Source organism: Papilio xuthus, unplaced genomic scaffold, assembly GCF_000836235.2.
Source record: "Papilio xuthus unplaced genomic scaffold, Pxut_1.1 DF827777.1, whole genome shotgun sequence".
NCBI classification, from domain to species: domain Eukaryota; kingdom Metazoa; phylum Arthropoda; class Insecta; order Lepidoptera; family Papilionidae; genus Papilio; species Papilio xuthus.
The window spans coordinates 651231-670813 of record NW_013530872.1 but is presented as its reverse complement, the minus strand read 5'-3'; the positions used below and the strand labels follow the sequence as shown (position 1 = coordinate 670813).

Here is a 19583-nt window from a genome sequence, read left to right as displayed (position 1 = left end):
GATCAAACAATGCACAACTATAGATTACGAGTATTTCCAAACGACACACCACGAAATGGGGCATATTCAATACTTCCTACAGTACAGACATCAACCAGTTATATTCCGGGACGGAGCGAACCCAGGTAATTTATTTTTCTTTTTTTATACAGGATCAAAATGTGTACGATGATGAATAAAGAGCACTTGAGGGTGGTCCATCATGAAATGGGCCACGTACAATATTACTTGCAGTATAGACATCAACCCAATGTATTCCGAGCTGGAGCTAATCCAGGTGATGCTACTTATTGATGAGGAGTCAAAATATCATAATACATGTCGCTCACGACTCTGCGTGACATAAAGAAAATTAAACAGTAGCTTATGTCAACTATGTTCTACATCTATGCCGAATTTCAGCGTCCATGAAGCCGTTCTGGCGATAGCTTCTAACAAACATCCATTTAAACATTCGCATTTATAATATTAGTAAGATTCGCAAATCATCGTATCTAACTTTATTTTGTTTTATGAATGTCATTTAAACTCAACTTTTGTGTTAATTTCGCTCATATTTGTTATTTCATTTATTTCTATTTTGTATGTGTTTAATCATTTGTCTTTTGATTTAATACACGTATATATGTATATATATATTAACAGTTCAATCATCTGTTATTCTATTATAACATTCATAATAGTTGTCATTATTGTGCTTCATTAATTGATTGTCGTGAGTTTATTAAATATAACGTTTATTATTAAAATGTCATCTATAAATTACCTCTAATTCTAATTGTAAAATTGCAAAATATATGACATCACTCTTGGTATAAAGGTGGGTGTTGGGGAGGGGGGAGACTCTTGTGACAAGAAAGGAGACAGGCTAAAATAATAATGAAATTCGTATAACGTAATTAATAGATGATACCTAATTTTTTTACAAAAATATTATCTTCAGTTAATTTTAATAGTATGGTTATATGTTTGCAGGTTTCCACGAGGCGGTGGGCGACACAATCGCGCTGTCGGTGTCGTCCCCGAAGCACTTGCGTCGTGTCGGCCTCGTCAGTGGAGACGCGGAGGACGAACAGACTGAAATCAATCAACTTTATAAAATGGTTAGTCTAACGCAATATCATATTCGGATAAAAATGGTTTACAAAGTTTGAAAAAAAACGAGAAAAGGCCAAAGAATAAGGATACAGACATTTGAATACATTTCACTTATTGAAAAGAGAAAAACATAGTTCTTAGAACCTTCTAGTTCACAATATGTTTATGTGTTGTGTTTTGCAGAGCATCCATACACTATTGATATGTTCCAAACTCACAATCTCTGTTTCCCAGGGCATAGACAAGATAGTGTTCCTGCCGTTCGCGTACACGCTGGATCTGTTCCGCTACGGCGTGTTCCGCGGCGAGACGCGCCCCGAGGACTACAACTGTCACTACTGGCAGCTGCGGGAAGCGCTGCAGGGAGTCGAGCCTCCCGTCAACCGCACCGAGGAAGACTTTGATGCTGCTGCCAAGTACCACGTGTCTGCTGATGTCGAGTATGCCAGGTGAGGGATCTGTGTAGACGTATTGAGGCCTATAAAATCAAAGGGAGCAAATCCAAATCTATCAAATATTCAATAATCTACAAAAAGTTTGTTTAGATGGCTAAGATGCTTGTGATTGGCATGTCTTTGATGACAGTATCGATTTTTGAACAGAATTTGCTAAGGGATTTGTTAGTAAATTGAAAACGCTAAATCGTGGCGTGAACTAGATGGCGCTATAAGTAAGTCACTTTACGATATTATTGCATTTTGTTGTCTTTGATTTTGTTTGCCTTAATTAAGAAAAAATTAAAACATGGGCAAATACTTCACATTTCTTGTGTTGTTTGCTTACCTCGTCTTTCTAGTTTGAAGCATGTAATATGTTTATTGCGTTCGGCATTTCGGTCTTTCGGCTTGAACAGATCGGTTTGTGTAGCGATGTCTATTAAGTAATATTTTCTGATATTTCCAGATACTACGTGTCGTTCATCATCCAGTTCCAGTTCCACCGCGCGCTGTGCCAGCTGGCGGGCGAGTACGTGCCCGAGGACCTCACCAAGAAACTCGTCGACTGCGACATCTACCAGAGCGTGGCCGCGGGGAATGCACTCGCGTCAGTACTACGCTGCACTTTCACCTCCACCTGCCGATTTTATAATAATTATAACACATTTAATCCGATCAAAGCTATTATAACACTTATAACCCGATTAAAACACAAAAACAATCTAAAATAAATTAACATAATACGAAAAAGATCAAATAGAAATTATAACTAAGCATTGTAACGCACAACGCCATCTTTCGGGCAATTCATGTTTTTATCTTTAATTGACAATGGAACAGGGCACGCACAAAAAAGGGCATATTTCCCTTACTTATGCGTTCACTCCTCTGTCAAATCTACTTCCACTTCCCCTTCTTTCTGTATAAGAAAATGGTGGCAACCGCGACGACTTCCACACGACGCATATCTTCTGTGTGGGCGTGGGCACTGGGCGAACCGACATATTCAATTCAATATTGTGGTTGGTGTCTACCACTGATAATATCTCACATGTGTGGTAATGCTTGCAGTAACATGTTGAAGATGGGCTCGTCTCGGCCGTGGCCTGACGCGATGGAGGCGCTGACCGGACAGCGCGCGATGCGAGCTGACGGACTGCTGGAGTACTTCAGGCCGCTGCACGACTGGCTGCGAGCTGAGAACCAGAGGACGGGAGAACACATCGGATGGGAACCTAGCAAAATACGTAAGTGTATTACATTGATCATTATAATATTATATGGCATCTGTCACTACATCGATGAATTTAACATTTTTGATCGTAGCACAAAATTTGTATACACAAAGTGAAACAGTTTAACGTTAATTTAAGTCCCTTAAACTACGGTTTACTTACATTATCTTATAAATATACATACTAGCTGTCGCCCGCGACTCCGTCCGGGCGGAATTAAAAGTAGATGTTGGCCAATTCTCAGACTTAATATGCTCACAAAATTTCATGAGAATCGGTCAAGCCGTTTCGGAGGAGTATGGGAATGAAAATTGTAACACGAGAATTTTATATATAGTACATTTTAATACGTGTTACAAAAACTATGTGAGGGTTCAAGAAGTGCATAATATTATTTAATAAATGTAATAATTAATAGTGTTATGATATAATTCTGTGACAGAGTACTGCACGAGCGAGCAGCGCGCCGCGCTGGAGGCGGACGCGCGCGACTCGTGACGCCACACGTACTTACCTTAGTCTAATTTATCTAGGCGAACCTATACATTAAACATTTTTAACATATACAACATACTTTTATTTCTATAATAACTCTTTCCCACGACTTTGTTTGCGCGATGGTTAAAAAACAACTTAGGTGCCTATCTGTTTTTCCAAACTATAATCTACATCTATGCCATCTATGAGATCCATGCAACCGTTCTGATACCTTCTAACAATTATCTATCCATACATCCAGATATTCGCATTTATAATATTAGTAAGATAACCTAATTTACATAACTGGTAAAAAATCACGTATTGAAACTACAATTTAAAAAAAAATAATGACCTGATATCATAGACCTTTAGGTCATATCTTGTTTGGAAAAACTACAACAAAAAGTATCAGCTCTGTCATAGAGTAGACAGGGTAGAGTGGACACTTAACTTGTGGTACTGTTTACCTTTGTAAGTATTCTGTGGAGAACCTGTGTTGCTCTTTGGTTGTTGGAAATGTAGGTTCTATATCAAGCTTCAATACCATAATAGTTAAATAAGTATTATCTATATAAAAGAGGAAAATAAAATGCATTAAAAACATCAACAACGACATATTTGTCAAAAAGGTTTACTTAGTTATTTTATTTTTATTGATAATCAAAACAAACTGGATACCATTAAGGATTTCTATTAAAATATGCATATTGCCCATTCGATTAAAACATATAAATCAAATTGATCCTTACTTCCTTACAATAAAGTTCAAAATCCTTTAAAGTAAACACATGTATAAGGAAAATTGTGGACAAAACATGCGTCCCCTGTCCCAATGTCACGTAAATAAAACATCAGGCATGATACAAGAAATACTTTGACTAGTATTTTAATTTGGAATTGTTTATTGGTATTTAAGTGTAAATAATTTGTGGTTATTATAATAGCCTAGCCTAATATCATAAAAGTTACAAATCGATGGACAGTTTTTTTTTATATAAATACAATAGTCTGGGCAACACGTTTTGTTACTTTTCGACTTAATTTTTCATATTTATGTCTCGAAACTGATTACCCATGTACCTAATCTAACTTACACTTCTAATAAATCCTAAGGAAGTTAAGCAAGAATACGAAATTAATCAAAACCATGTCTTCACTCAGAGTTTAGTCTAATGTTCAATTCTAAAAAGTTAAAGTTAATCATAGTATTTGACGAACAAACATCAAAACAAAACGTCGTATTGAATACAAATAAAAGAAGACAAAGAACACGGTTATCATTGAATACTTGATAAATATAAACATTGTCGGTCCGGTCCTGTGCAGTCGGATTTCTGGCGTCGGAGTAGAAGGATCGAACTGCGGTGAGTACATATTAAGATTATGTATTAGGGTTATGTAAATGTGATATTTAAAACCAAGCTTTGATGTAGATTTGATGTAATTCAAAAGCCAATTTATACGAATGTTATACTTGGTTGTTGCTAACCATTTAACCGTTTATCGTAAAGTTTTATTTATTGAATGATCAAGAGTAAGATGATCTGAATTTTTATTTGGATTAAACCTATTATTAAAGGATTAAGTTAACAAAGTGTTGGAGTCATTTTAACAGGAAAATTTTCCGGAAATTCATTATAAAATCTATGCAGCTTATCGTAAATATTTTCCTCTCATAAATCTTGATAATCAGTAAAGGAAAATTAATCCGAAAGGGAACTATCTATGTTGTAAAAATTTCCTAATGCCTCACTCCGGGTCAATAAGAGATGTCCTTAGTGAAGACTTACTATGAAAAATATAACTAACCGACAGTCTGTAATTGGGTTAGGCAATAGTTTCGTTCTACGGCAAAGTTTGTTGTAACTCTAAAGCCTGCTACACACATCAACTATAGTTTAACTGACCGTTAAAGCCTACATAAGTAATTTTTAAGTGTACAGTTCGAATGTTCAGTTAACTACGAAGGTGTGTAGCCGGTTTTAACTTGAATAGCGTAAAGATCGATATGTTTATGACATCCTTCGAGATTTTGCCGTGGATAGCATTATGCAAAATGTACTAAGTAATCAATAACAAAATATTTTATGACATAGCAATCAATAGTACTGCAAATATTTGTAGACCATTCACCGAATGGTTGTCCAAAAGTTTTGTAAATATTACTTGCAGTTTTATGTTTTAGCTTGATAGAATACTCTTCTAATTCTTTTAGATTTTCCATTGTGTTGACTACATAACACCATCCAAGTCCAAGATTTGTTTCGGCAAAGACTTTATGTGTGAACAAAAGATTTCAATTTCCTCACAAGCATGACAGACAGACCAATGTACTAATTCATTTACATGTAAATAAGTCGCCTCTTACATCTTAGAATGTCTTTAGTTTGCTTCAAGAGTTTGTTAGTATCTGTGATTTTTTTCAATTTATTTGCTACAAAATGCCGTGTGGATATTGTAGTGAAACTGCCAAGAAAGTTTTGTTTGTGAGTTTTTTTTTTGTTTACACAAATTTCATCTCCTATTTCAAATCTGTTTTATTTTAATTTTTTTCTGGCAGGGTATTCACATTTTACACGAATCGGAGTATTAGTATTAAAATAAAAAGTAAATTAGTAAGTTATATTTTTGTTTAAATATTTTTCTTCGTAAGTAGAGAATATTCATTGTTTACGCAGTTTTAGGGTTCCGTACCTCGAAAGAAAATAACGGAACTCTTTTAGGATCACTTTGTTTGTCAATACCCTTTTTCTCGAAAACGCGTGAAGGTATCAAGCTGGATTTTTTTTTGTTTTATTTTATCATAACAATACTTTTTATAAGAGGCATCTTCATGAAAAGTTATCGACATTTCAAGAGATTGGATGCACGTCTTATTATCAGTATGTTGATAACAAGTTTAAACTAAACTCAAATACGTCTATCAATCTGCCAGTCAAATTGATAAAATTTCTCAATACTAGAATCTTGTTGTTAGTTAATTAAGTTTTTATTATAAAAATCAACATATTTCTGAAATACGTGAAACACTAATTTTATGACCTTGAGTAACCTTGAGCCCGTGTTATACAGATGTCCCAAAAGGTTACGTACATAGGAAGGGGGATGACATTTTTACACCTTCTGGGCCAATTTTAATTTTCTTTAAAATCTTTCTTAGTTGTATTGTTTTTTATTTCATATTGACAAAGGGTTATTGACGATATCATAATAGCTTTTTTTTTAAATGTAGCAATATTTGTAGGTCATTCATTGGCTACAAAATTGCCCTAGAAGGTGTAAAATTTTTAAGTTTTTAAAAAATGCCCTTTATTTTTTTTAATACCCAGAGGGGAATTTTTATTTTATTTTTCTGGTGACCCTTGTGACCACCCCTATCATCCCCCTTCCTATGTATGTTACCTTTTGGGACACCCTGTATAGTATGTCAAATAATTCAAAATAAATCTTAGAAACATCGTGTACGAGAAAATAAGGTTTAATCGTGCGCACATTCAAGCAAAAACAGACATTCATATAATCAGATGAAATGACTAAGAATGCAGAAATGTTGCCCACTGTGCTCCTTAGAAAAAAGGTCTGGGATTGATGGATTTTTTTATACCTCTATAAGTGATATTAAAAAATAGTACAGCGGTAAAATGTGTTATTGTAATAAATCGTTGATCCAAATAAATGCCTTGACATGAATGTTTTTGTTGACGCAGTTGTTTATTTATGCATAAACTTCTTCGATGATTGCCAAGTCGTTTGTTGTGATTGCTGCACGTTGGTGAGATATTTAAAGAATACGGAGTAAGCGCATTTAACATAAACATATTACTTTGTAACATTTTTCTTAACAACTCCGTTTGACGAATATACAGTTAGTACCCAACATTGAGGAATAAAATTGTCTTTAAAATTATTTGTGGCGCAAAAGTCGTGGACTATCCCAGGTGGAATTTTACCGTCTAGATTAATGAAATACACAAGAAGGGAGTTTTTAAGAGGACACGAAACAGGCGTGCACGTGTGCGTAGATGTATGAATGTAGAAGCAAGAGAGGTGTGTGATACAGGTGTGTACATCTGGGTTACGGGCATAATTTATGTTGTTGTTTCTTATCACTATTTCTTATGACCAAGAATGACAGCGTGTTAGGTAGAGTATTATCCAATTGTTGCTAATAATGTTAATATATTCTTAGATGATGCTGAAGATCCTAGGGGAACTAGCCCTAGTAGGGGCGATAGCGTCTGTGTTTATAGTGGCAGCGCAAGGGCGCGCCGCAGAGAGGGCAGCCGAGGAGGCTGCGGGGAGGGAGTACATGTGGAAACTGAATGAACTGACGTCAAACTTATTGAATAGGAAGACCATAGCCAGCTGGAATTATGAAAGCAATATCACGGAACATAATGAACAGATACAGGTAAGAGGTTTGTTTAAATTTTGACAAAAATGTTCAGATCTACAGTATGACTAAGATTTTTGGTATATTAATTGTTCAGTTGTTTTCCCGGTTTTTATAAGGTATTGGAATATTGTATGATACAAGTGTTGAAACGTGATGTAACTCTGAGTTTTAAACGTGGATATAACTAGAACTACTAGACTACGAACTCCATACAATGTTGCAAAGGGATTTGTTTATTCATTAGGATTCTGTCTTGCATTATTAATGATGAATGAATGGATGAAATTGTTAAAATTTAATAGGCGCATTTTATACTTATTTAATAGGCGCATTTTATTACCTTTATGAAATTACTCATAATTTTCCTATTTTAGATGCAAGTGTTCCTAGAAGTTGCGGAAGAACAGAAAGAATATTGGAAGGAGACAATGACATATTTGTGGCGAGAGTTCGAAGACGAGGATCTAAAGAGAATGTTTAAGAAGTACTCGCAGTTGGGCACGGCAGCATTGCCGGAGGATTTGAACCAACGATTGATACAGGCCGTCAATAATATGCAGGCCACTTACGCGAAGGCAACAATCTGCGACTTCAAGGAGAGGAGCAAATGCGACTTGCATGTTGAGCCAGGTGACTTCATTTAAAAACGACCATAAACATAGTAGATCGTCCTGAAGGGCAGTTTGTTTATAAAACTATTAACGATTCTAATTTCTTTTGTTTTCTATTGTTCTAGATGTAACAAACGTCTTCGCACAGAGCCAGGATGCAGAGGAACTGAAGTACACGTGGGTGGAATGGCACAAGGCGGCTGGCGCGCCCTCTCGCGGCAACTTTACTGAATACGTTCAGATGAATAACGAAGCGGCTAAGTTGAACGGTACGAATATAATTATTTTAAAATTTGCTTCAATATAGGTATTTCAGCATTCTTTATTAAAAATTTTATATGATGCCATTAGAAAATCTGTTAAAAATTTTTTCATAGTAATAAGTAATTATTGCGTGGGACTGTGTTAATCGTTTTGCTTACAATTGCCTTTGAGCTTTTGTAGAGGATAGAATAGAGTAAACCATAGAATATAGAGTTGGTGTTCGTTAGGGGCATAACCTTAACTTTATGTATGTGATCAGGTTACGACACTGCTGCTGAGTGGTGGCTGAGCGAATACGAGCAGGACGATAGCGAGGATCAGTTCCTGGCTCTGTGGCAACAAGTGAAGCCTCTATATCAACAGATACACGCCTACGTCCGAAGACATTTGCGACTCAAGTACGGGGATAGTGTCGTACCCGCGAAGGGACCGATACCAGCACATCTGTTAGGTACTACTAAGAACTTTAAATACTCTTTCAATTAAGTTTTCAGTAACATCGAATGTTTTACCTTTCTAACTTCAATGCCATGTTTAAATTCTAATCTGTTACGTATTAAGAATTCATTACGGTGAGATGTTGTGGCAAATTAAAAAAAAACAATGTTGTTTTTTCTTCCGGAAAACTTTATTAAAACCATAAAGAAATAGAGATAAAGTGTATTCGTTACGATTTAATAACAAATATTTTTTCTAACTAATTAAACTATTATACATTCATATATTTGTCCAGGTAACATCTGGGCGCAGACTTGGGGCGGCGTGGAAAAATTCACACGGCCGTATCCTGACAAACCAGATGTGGATATAACTGCTGCATTGATCAGTCAGGTATCCTAAATTAGTTAAAATTCTATCTGACATCTTTTCCTTAGAAAATTTAGTATACCAAAATTTTCGTATTCCAGAACTATACAGCTCTTAAAATGTTCAAAACGGCGGAAGAGTTCTTCACTTCGCTGAATTTAAGTGGCATGCCTGACTTGTTTTGGGAGAGATCGATTATAGAGAAGCCAGATGACGGTCGTGATATGGTGTGCCATGCCTCTGCTTGGGACTTTTACGACGGCGAAGACTTCAGGCAAGCTTCATTTATAAGTTACTTATAAGTAATTGATTACGGCTAAAATATATATTACTCGTAAAAAGTAGAGAAGACAACATAAAAAATATATTTTAGTTAATAAAAAATCGCTACAGACTACATCTATGACACTCGGAAGAGTACAAATTGGATGATACCTCACTCAACAAAATCGGTTTATTCCTTTCGAAAACAGATCACAATAGACCGTAGAGTACTAATAAATTCCAATGCTCCTTCCAGAATCAAGCAGTGCACGACAATAACAAAGAACTTCTTCCTGACAACGCACCACGAGATGGGCCACATCCAGTATTACTTGCAATACAAAGATCAACCCGTCATATACAGGGCCGGAGCTAATCCAGGTAAAATATACATTGTAGAGATTACTTGATTTATACTTAGTCTACTAATAAAAATGATGAACTGTATATACTTAAATGAGCGCTGAGAGGCCCTTAGCGTTCATTTAACGACTCCAAGTGCTACAATTAGATGGTAATCTAGTCTCTTTACTGTTCCGTTACTTTTCGTACTTCTACTATTTTTATCATGATAAAACTTATTAAAACATGCAGAATATTTTTTTAGGGTTCCATGAGGCGGTCGGCGATGTTATGTCCTTGTCTGTTTCAACACCAAAACATTTGAGAGTGATGGGTCTGCTGGAAGACGGTCCCGATGATTTGGAGTCAAACATAAATCAACTTTATAAAATGGTGAGATAACTGTAGTAAAAGATTACTACATGTCTTTAAGCATATCTTTTGTATGTATCATTTATCTAGTTCGAAATTTTTACCATGAACATAATTTATCGAAAATAATCATGAAGAAATTGAAATGATAATAGAATTTTTTTCTTTTCTGTTAAAACATAAACAAAATTTCAATACATACAGTTTGGCCTTCACCAATATGGTTTTGAATTCTAGTCACATCATCATCATCAGCTCACTATACGTCCCCTCTGAGGGGCTCAGAGCCTACCCTCTATGTTTAGGGGTGACTAGGCCATAATCAACCACGCTGGCCCAGTGCGGGTTGGTTGACTTCACACATATCTTTGAATTTCTTCTCAGATATGTACAGGTTGCATGACGATGTTTTCCTTCACCGTAAAACGTCGGATAAATGTACATATGTTCATCGGAAATCGAAAAACACATTGGTGCATGGCGGGATCCGAACCCAGGACCTGCAGATTGCAAGTCAAGTGCTTAACCCCTGAGCCACTGACACTCTAGTTACATACCGACTTATATTTGTTGCAGGGTTTGGACAAAATAGTGTTCCTACCGTTCGCGTACCTACTCGACCTGTTCCGTTACGGAGTGTTCCGAGGCACGACTGCTCCACAGGACTACAACTGCCACTTCTGGCAGCTCCGCGAGGCACTGCAAGGCGTGGAACCTGCCGCGCCTCGGACTGAAGAGGACTTCGATCCCGCTGCCAAATATCACATCGCTGCCGATGTTGAGTACATGAGGTATAGTAGCTGTCGCCCGTGACTCTGTTCGCTCGGGTTTAAAGAATCTTGATATGTTGTTGTATATGCATGTGTTCTTCCAGACTATTTCCGATCCTAAGTGAGATCTACACATGTTACAATTATCGTTACGTATTTCAGGTACTACATATCGTATATCATTCAATTCCAATTCCATCGCTCGCTGTGTCAACTGGCGGGCGAATATACGCCAGGCGATGCCAGCAATCTACTCTCTAATTGCGATATTTACAAGAGCACCACCGCAGGAAATGCTTTGGGGTAAGAACACAAAAACCATTAATAACGTATGTACCAGTTGTTAGTATTAAGTGATAAATATGTTTGCAAAAGAGAGAAGTGTGCTTGAATCGTATGATTTCCAATGTAGTCTATTTACCCCTTATGAAATATCTAGCGAGAATGAGGGAAATATAATTAAGGGTTCAAATTTGAAGAAGAAATATACCATCAGGTGATTTACCGAAACTAGCAATATTAAAAAGGATATACTAGAAAAACTATGTTAATCACCGCTATAGAACAATCTAAACGATCAAATACTATGAATTTACCTTTTCGAGTTATGGAGTGTGTAAATATTTTACGATTTCGCTTTTTTTGTGTTTTTTTTGAAAAAAAAAATGTGTTCTAAACTTTTTTTTTTAGTAAAATGCTACAGCTCGGCTCATCGAAGCCATGGCCGGATGCGATGGAAATGTTAACGGGTCAACGTAAGATGGATGCTAGTGGTGTACTTGAGTACTTCCAGCCTCTACACGATTGGCTTAAAACCGAGAACGAAAGAACCGGCGAATACATTGGATGGGAACCGAGTACAATTCGTAAGTATAATATTAGATATGTAACTTACCTTATTTAAATAATACTTATTTTAAAAACTCAGACGAAAAATATACTATTACTAGTTGTCGCCCGCGATTTCGTCCGCGCGGGATTAAATAAATAGTAACCGAATCTCAGAGTTACTGAATATACATACAAAATTTCATAAAAGTCGAGCGATTTTGGAGGATTATGGTAACTAAAATTGTGACACGAGATTTTTATATGAAAATTAAGGAAAATATTTTCTAATAAATAATTTAAAAAAGCGTCGATAGCCTAATGGTTAAGGGTACGGATTTCCGATCACGAGGTCGCGGGTTCGAATCCCGCCATTCGACTATTGTCGTAAACCATATCATAGAACAAGCCTAGAGTTTAGTTGGAATGGTAAAAGAAATATTAGTAAATTTAGAAAAAAGCTAATATTTTATAAAAAAAAAAAACATTTCTTACAGAAAGAAATTGTTGTTTTAATGAATTTATATTGAATTTGTTGTTTTAAGGCATATATTATGTGTGTGTTTATTAAATCTATTTTTCTTAGAATTTTGCTCGGAGGAGCAGCGGTCACAGATGGAGGGTTCAGAATTTAAGAAGATATTAGACAAACTGACAGCTTAATATTTTTATATTGTTATTAAAAATGTGCAAATAAAATGAATGTGGTTATTCGTGTTTTTTTTCTTTAGTAAATTAATAATGACATATGTACTAAAGTTTCAACCAACATCTCACGAAGCTCGCGTTAAACATTTGGATTAAGAGCCCGATGCAAAAGGCAGTTATCATAGAAACCGCACACATCGTGAGAATGTTCCTGTCTCTGCAGCCCTGATCACTGGTTGTTTAAGTCATGAGACTCCGCAGCCGGTGGTGCTCTATTTTATATATATATATATAATTCTTCTGTGAGTGTATATGTCACTGAACTTCTCTCAAACGACTGGACCGATTTTGATGAAATTTTTTGTGTGTGTTCAAGGGGATCTGGGAATGGTTTAGATTTACAATTTTCATCAAATATTAACTTCATATTAATTTATTCAAATTAAAGACGTGTATACAGGACAACGTCTGTTGGGCCCGCTAGTTTTGTATATTTTTTTTTTATTTTTTATATGAATTGTAATTTTTTATATGTATTAAGAATAAGGTTAATTAATGAATAAGTGATGGATAATAAGCGACATAAATAATTACCTTCTTAGAATTTTTAAAATAATCTATACACATACAAAGCTTAAATAGGACATATTTATTCAAATGTTACATCCCATTTGGATAACTAACAGCCTCGACCATCTAAAGTAATTTATGATTAAAACACGAATACATTTACAAACAATAGAGACGTAATTACTTAATTTTGTTTCATAATTCATAAAGAGGTATCTAAGTTATGTATAAAGATTCATCTTAAGACATAGGATTTACCATAACATCATGAAAATATTCCATTTACTACATATGTTCTTTATGACTCCAACTATCGTTCTTGAAAATTCTAAATTAATAACTAAAATTGATAATTTAAAGATCTTCAACACATATAGAAGGAACAAAACGACGTTACTACCAAACTTTATACGTTTAGTTTGACGAGGCTACATAGGACCAGACTTACCATAGCTTTGAATGTCTCAAATGGCCGCTCTATAAATGAAAACTCTGTGAAAATCAGAAACAAAAGATATTTTAATTAAATTCAAACTATTGGTAACTATTAATTATTTTTAATGAAATAATAATTAATTATTTAGTTAATACGTCACAAATCCATGACTGTGCTACAACCTTGGTACCGGCAATTACGGTTCGTAATGTAGCCAGCCGTGCGCGCAATGCATACAGATAACTGCTTGAACGTCTACCTTGCTGATAGATCTATAATAATGGTTTTTATAGAGGGAAAAATGCTTTGGAGTACCGTCAAACTTTAATAATATTTTACCAGTGGTAGAGCCCGCTTTAAACTATTCGCACGAATCGGCCCGGCTCGCCCGGTGAAATACCACGACCATACAGAAGACAGGCGTGGAGTGGAAGCAATTCCGCGTTTCGTCTGATGAGTGTGCGTCGTGGAGGCCTAATTTAGTCTTCTTTTCTTCCCATCCTTTTCTTTATAAGGCAAAGATGGGAAGTAAAAGTCGACTTTCCGGATGAGAGGATGCATGGAAAGGGAAGATATTTTCTTTCTGTGCATCCTCTCCTCCGTCGATTAAAGGTAGGCAACGCATATGCAATTGCGTATGTCTATGGGCAACGGTCGTTTGCCACCTTTTGATATAAAAACAAAAATATAAAAGTATTCATTTGCGCATAAATATTAAAAAGTATTAATGTAAGGTAACAACTTTTTCGAGAGAATAAATGCCTACTGAAAGCAACATATATATTATTGAAGATTTATTGACACAAGCGTGATTAATTGCCGTACTCAGAGACATTACGTGATCAATAAATATCTCCTATTCTAGATTTGTATGAGTAATCTTTACTAAGTGTTGCTTAAGTAATAATTAAACATTTCTGTGTCAGTTAACCTACAATTGTGAAATATATATAACATATATATGAATTATATTAAACATATCTATGAAATGACTTCAATAAACTATTGAGATAAGACTGACTTTAAAGATTGTATGACAAAAGGTTCTTTAGAAGTATATTTCATCATAATAAGCGAAGGACAAACAAAATGACCAACATAAATATGCTATAAACTGATAAATAAAAATAATAAATTCTAGAAATCTTGAAATAGTGTGGAAAAGATAAAGAAATAAAATTATATATAACAATTTACATATATTGATGTAATCTGACGTAGACAGGTCAGAGCGACAGTAGACATCCCCTTAGTAGTCCTGAAAGAGTGGAGGCGTCTGGTGCAACGAGATACGGCACTTACTTGACCACAACCAAGTCTCTAAAGACTGAAGCGACTACGAAAAAGAAGTAAACTAATAAAAGTTTTGCACAAATCTGCTATACGTTGTCATATAAGTATTTTTTTTATTTTCTATGGAAAATTTAATTTGTGATGTAGATTCATTAAGCCTTCGCGTCAAACTATATTTGATGACACCAAGCTATTGGTCAAGCTTCCATGTTCTATTTTTGACAAGTCATTATTTTTTTTCTGACAATGACAAATGTTTACCAGCCAATGCCACCGTAACGGCCTTGCATTTGTTTTTATAATCTTAATCATTAATGGGGTAGACGTGATGTAAAGTAACCATGTCTATTGCTTTTATGACTATGTAAGGGAACATTTCGAAATTGTTATTCCTTATTTGGTTACATGTTGCATTGAACTTACGCATGGTTATTGTGGGATAGATTTTCGGCTGACTTAACGATGTTAAACTTTGGTCTAATATTATCGTATATCATAAGAAGATATTCTTAAAATTCAAACCACACTGGGTTAGAGTGGTCCTATGTTTGAACTAGACTGTGATCCAAAACTTGCTACAAAGTAACAAAGCATTTAAAACATTATAGTTAATTTTTGTTAGATGAGAAATAGAATTTACTTCGTGTTTTATTTTGTACTTGTTATGTATATTAGGTTTTAAAGCCCAGAGCTTTCTTTTGTGTTGCGACACATTTGTTATCGTAGTTCGTTTGCTTATCACTTGCGACGCACCTTACTTAGTTCTAGTGACCGCAATAAACATACTATGAGTACCTGAGCTGCTTGATTCACAAGCAGGATACATACTATATCTATTCTGAATATTCCGTACATCTTAATCAAGGATTAAATCTTTCGATATGATAAATAATAAAACAATATATTCTAAAATAATTGGTCCCTTAACAATCTCAGATTTAACATGTGTCCAAGTTACCTCAAATTAATAACATTAAATCAAAGAATTACGCAGTATATTCATGAGTTCGTACACAGAATAGCTACACAAAGTGATTCACACGCTTCCAGTTCAGAGGTAACGACAGAGTTGGCGCAGTTGGCGACGCGGAGGCGAACAAACACCACGCACCACTGGTTGCACCACATTCGCATCGACAACCGTGCTACCCTTTAAGTCCAGATTACAATGGCCTGTGTCCACGAGAGAAAATTTATAAGGACATGGTTCATCTTTGTGTTGTTACCATCGTGTTTTGCCGATCCTCAATTGGATTTACCACCGTTGCCTCAAATCTCGAGTACTCCACGCAACCCTTACGGAGGCTACGGTCTGTCCAGTACTCCGTCAATCAATAGTCCAGGAAATCAATATGATTTACAAAATAGAAATTTCCAGTACAGCACTGCGAGACCAATAAGTACTAGTACCGCAGGAATCTACCCGGTTTCCACAACCCCATTCAATGGCAGGATTAATCCAGATATAAGTAATAATGGATATCCGAGCTTAGATTATGGAAATGGACGTAATCCCAGTTCAACTTTACGACCTTACGATGTGAACAGGGATGATAGAATTGATGTAAATAACGATCCAAATTTCAGACGCAATGATCCGAATTTTGCTCGGAACGATCCGAATTTTGCCGGAGCGAGTCCTTACGATTTTAATAGAGATGGGAATTTTAATTCTATCGAGGATAGATATCATAGAGTGAATTTGCAGCAAGTAAGAGATTTCTTGGTGCGAGCTGATGAGCAGGCTTCGAAGGAATGCACCAACAATGTTGCCGCGCAATGGAATTTCGAAACTGACGTCAATGATGCAACTCAACATGCCGCGGTAAGTAACAAACATTTATTTTGTTGTCTTCTTAAGTTGTTTTAATTATTGTGTTTTTATTTGCAAATACACTTAAACTTCCCTAAAAAGACATTATATATGTATGATAGAAAACGCATTTGTAAACATGTATTTAATTACCGTAACAAAACATATAATAAATTAGTTAATTTTATATTTAAAAACTTATATTTTTGTAATCTGATAATCTTATTTTCGACTATTATGACTTTGGTATCAAAATGAAAGCTAATAGCTTGTTTAAATTTTATGTATAATAGTAATGAATGTTATTATTGCTCAACTAAAGTTCACTATTATTCAAAGAGCTAGGTCGAAGGTAAGCATAACTTAATTAACAAGAACTGTACATATTAGCACGTTATTCCTTCCTCTAGGCCAAAGCTTTTCGCTTAGTCAATCACCAGCAAACTACTCAAATATAATACAAACAGTAACAAACAATATCATCTATAATTTATTTCATAAAACGTGAAATTCGACCTCATTTAATTGAATTTTCATTTGAACAGCAAATAAACAAGTTTCCAACGCATAAAGTTTGTAATAAAAACTGTTGAAGACGCAAGCCAGGTCCGTGGAAACACTATCTGTAATCTCTAGGCATTGTTAAAGTGATATGTGGGAAAACATACGATAACTTTCCATTTGGTATATGGTTTAAATATTGACTACAGTTGGTTGAACGACTTACTTTAAAAACTATACGACTGAGACTAGGGTCCTGATGATATTTAGTTTGAATGACAAACGGGCCAACATTCTTATCTTATATTTTGGTAATTATATTTCCCTAATATGCTATGATATTGTAAAATTTTGTACAAATATTAATGTCACAATGAATTACAATTGGATAAGTAAAATATTTTCACCGTAAATATTCTCCAGGGCAAATCTTTTGTGTCATTTTCCTAACGAGTGATGACGGTCAATCAAAGTCATTGCACAAATCTATTGAGTCGTAAGGAAAACTTTAATTTCACGTTTAAATATTTTTTAATGACCAATCGTGACAAATACATTTCCTTATGATCAATTTAATATTTAATAATTTCTTTGAAATACGGAAATTAATAGGTAACCTTCAAATATCCTATAGGATGTTAATTTATTCTTTAGATCGAACAATTTATTTCCTAATTAAATATTTCTTGTGTAAAAGTATTTGTATTTGAACCTTAAACAAACCTGCCTTAATACACCGTTGCACCTTAAATATATAACTATGGCAAAATAACGTGATATTGTAAAAAATAATTTTAAGAAAATTTCCGTAAAGAGCACATGCAAAGTCTGAATTAAACCGGATAGGTATTATTGCAGTTTTAAAGGTTAAGATGTATATCTTATTCCACGAATTAAGGTTTAAGTTTGATTGTGTATATTTTAAAATCGTAGCTATTGCGCGATAAAGTTAAATAAAATATTGGAATGTCTTACACAACATGACACATTTTTTAATCGTTGTAGTTTAAAAAGTGTCGTCTGGAAATACTAAGTTCTGCATTTGTTAATAAAATGATACTTTTGTTATATATTACACTACGAATTTGTACAGTCAGGGCCCTTCGCAATGTTACACTTACACAAAAATAACCTTGTTTCTTGCAACGAGGTAAACTCCGCCCCTTGGTATAAAATAATAAATTAGGTAGCAGTGTGGAACTATTAAAGTTATAATACAAATGGTTATTAATACTGCACCGTCGTCCCTATGCTTCCGAAACGTTGAAACAACTGTCTTAGCTTTTAATGCGGAATACTGACAAATTGTCTGATAGTACATAAACATATGTAACATATAAAATATTGTCTTTTTTAAGGTAAATGATAATTTTTATTCAATCGCGAACCCTATAGTTAAATAACTCCATACAACTAGGGTTATACAAGTATTTGAGTAACTATTTCTAAAAGTAATTTGCATTCAGACACACGTTACACATGATTTATCAATAACAATAACAAAGTGACATAAAATGGTTGACCAAAAACGACCGCGTCAAATGGCGGAACTGAACAGTCCTCGACCACGTTTTATTGTCGGTGTTCGGTCCTAGGCCTGCGACCTAAAAGGCCTGGGACCATCGGACAATGGGATAATTCATTACCACCAAGGCTTCTCATTGTGTTAACACCATTAAGCCTTCGAATTTGGCGATCATCTGTACTAAATGACAGACCAAACCGTACTAGGTTTTGTAAACAAATGCTGGTGGTAATAGAAATTCGTTGATCAATGTTGTCAGTTAGTTTTTTTTATTTTAATAATGACTTGCTGTCGCCCGCGACTCTGTCCGCGCAGAATTAAAAACAAACTTAAAAAGTATTATAGTATATGCGTTCTTCCAGTTTATGTTCTACAACTGCACCAAATTTCATCATGATCCGTTGTGCCGTTCCGGAGTTACCTTCAAACAAACATCCATCAATTCATCCATGTAAATTAGCATCTTCTATATATATAAAAGAAAGTCGTGTTAGTTACACTATTTATAACTCAAGAATGGCTTTACCGATATGGCTGAAAATTGGTGATGAGGTAGCTTAGAGCCAGGAGTCGGACATAAGATACTATTTATTATTTTTTTCGAATTTATGCCTTGAAGAGTTGTTCTTTATTTAACTTACTAAAATTATAAATGCGAATGTTTAGATGGATGGATGGGTGGGCTACACTAATTTTTTTATATATCCACGAGGACGGAGTCGCGGACGACAGCTAGTTTATAATATTAGTAAGATTAAAGAACAATCTTCTTAGAATATAATTCTTTGTCGTTGCTGAATCATTATTTTGTAAAGATATGAAATAGAATACATTAAATAAATGGGACTAATAAAATTAAAACAGTTCTATAAATCAGAAAACTTTTCAAGGGT

At 34.9% G+C, this 19583-nt stretch overlaps 3 protein-coding genes across 6 annotated transcripts in view; all 3 read left to right on the top strand.

Annotated features, from left to right (window-relative positions):
• Nucleotides 1-3336, top strand: part of LOC106115843 (angiotensin-converting enzyme) — a 31828-nt gene extending 28492 nt beyond the window's left edge. For 3 of the 4 annotated variants that reach the window (XM_013309427.1, XM_013309429.1, XM_013309430.1), the window contains exons 7-12: nt 1-125; nt 976-1103; nt 1333-1547; nt 2002-2142; nt 2607-2782; nt 3213-3336. In XM_013309427.1, coding sequence (XP_013164881.1) covers nt 1-125; nt 976-1103; nt 1333-1547; nt 2002-2142; nt 2607-2782; nt 3213-3268 — 841 coding nt within the window. In that variant the 3' untranslated portion in view covers nt 3269-3336. Of the gene's footprint in view, nt 126-152; nt 278-975; nt 1104-1332; nt 1548-2001; nt 2143-2606; nt 2783-3212 lie in introns of all 4 variants that reach the window. The other variant, XM_013309428.1, reaches the window with a different exon arrangement.
• Nucleotides 3337-4542: 1206 nt separating this feature from the next.
• On the top strand, nt 4543-12615 carry LOC106115842 (angiotensin-converting enzyme). The gene is made up of 13 exons (XM_013309426.1): nt 4543-4614; nt 7440-7661; nt 8021-8276; nt 8383-8526; nt 8781-8972; nt 9255-9352; nt 9430-9602; nt 9849-9973; nt 10200-10327; nt 10883-11097; nt 11239-11379; nt 11767-11942; nt 12491-12615. The coding sequence occupies exons 2-13, from the start codon at nt 7440-7442 to the stop codon at nt 12565-12567; spliced, it is 1947 nt and encodes a 648-aa protein (XP_013164880.1). The 5' UTR covers nt 4543-4614; the 3' UTR covers nt 12568-12615.
• A 3292-nt stretch (nt 12616-15907) lies between these two features.
• Ance-3 (angiotensin-converting enzyme Ance-3) overlaps nt 15908-19583 on the top strand; it is a 101295-nt gene continuing 97619 nt past the window's right edge. The window contains exon 1 of the mRNA XM_013309251.1: nt 15908-16676. Coding sequence (XP_013164705.1) covers nt 16020-16676 — 657 coding nt within the window. The 5' untranslated portion in view covers nt 15908-16019. The remainder of the gene's footprint in view (nt 16677-19583) is intronic.

What these genes read in the sequence shown, in the direction of transcription:
- LOC106115842 (XM_013309426.1), top strand. Translation starts at nt 7,440, where the DNA reads ATGATGCTGAAGATCCTAGGGGAACTAGCCCTAGTAGGGGCGATAGCG. An exon ending in TAAATCAACTTTATAAAATG is followed by an intron (nt 10,328 to 10,882) that starts GTGAGATAACTG and finishes TATTTGTTGCAG; the next exon opens with GGTTTGGACAAAATAGTGTT. An exon ending in ACCGCAGGAAATGCTTTGGG is followed by an intron (nt 11,380 to 11,766) that starts GTAAGAACACAA and finishes TTTTTTTTTTAG; the next exon opens with TAAAATGCTACAGCTCGGCT.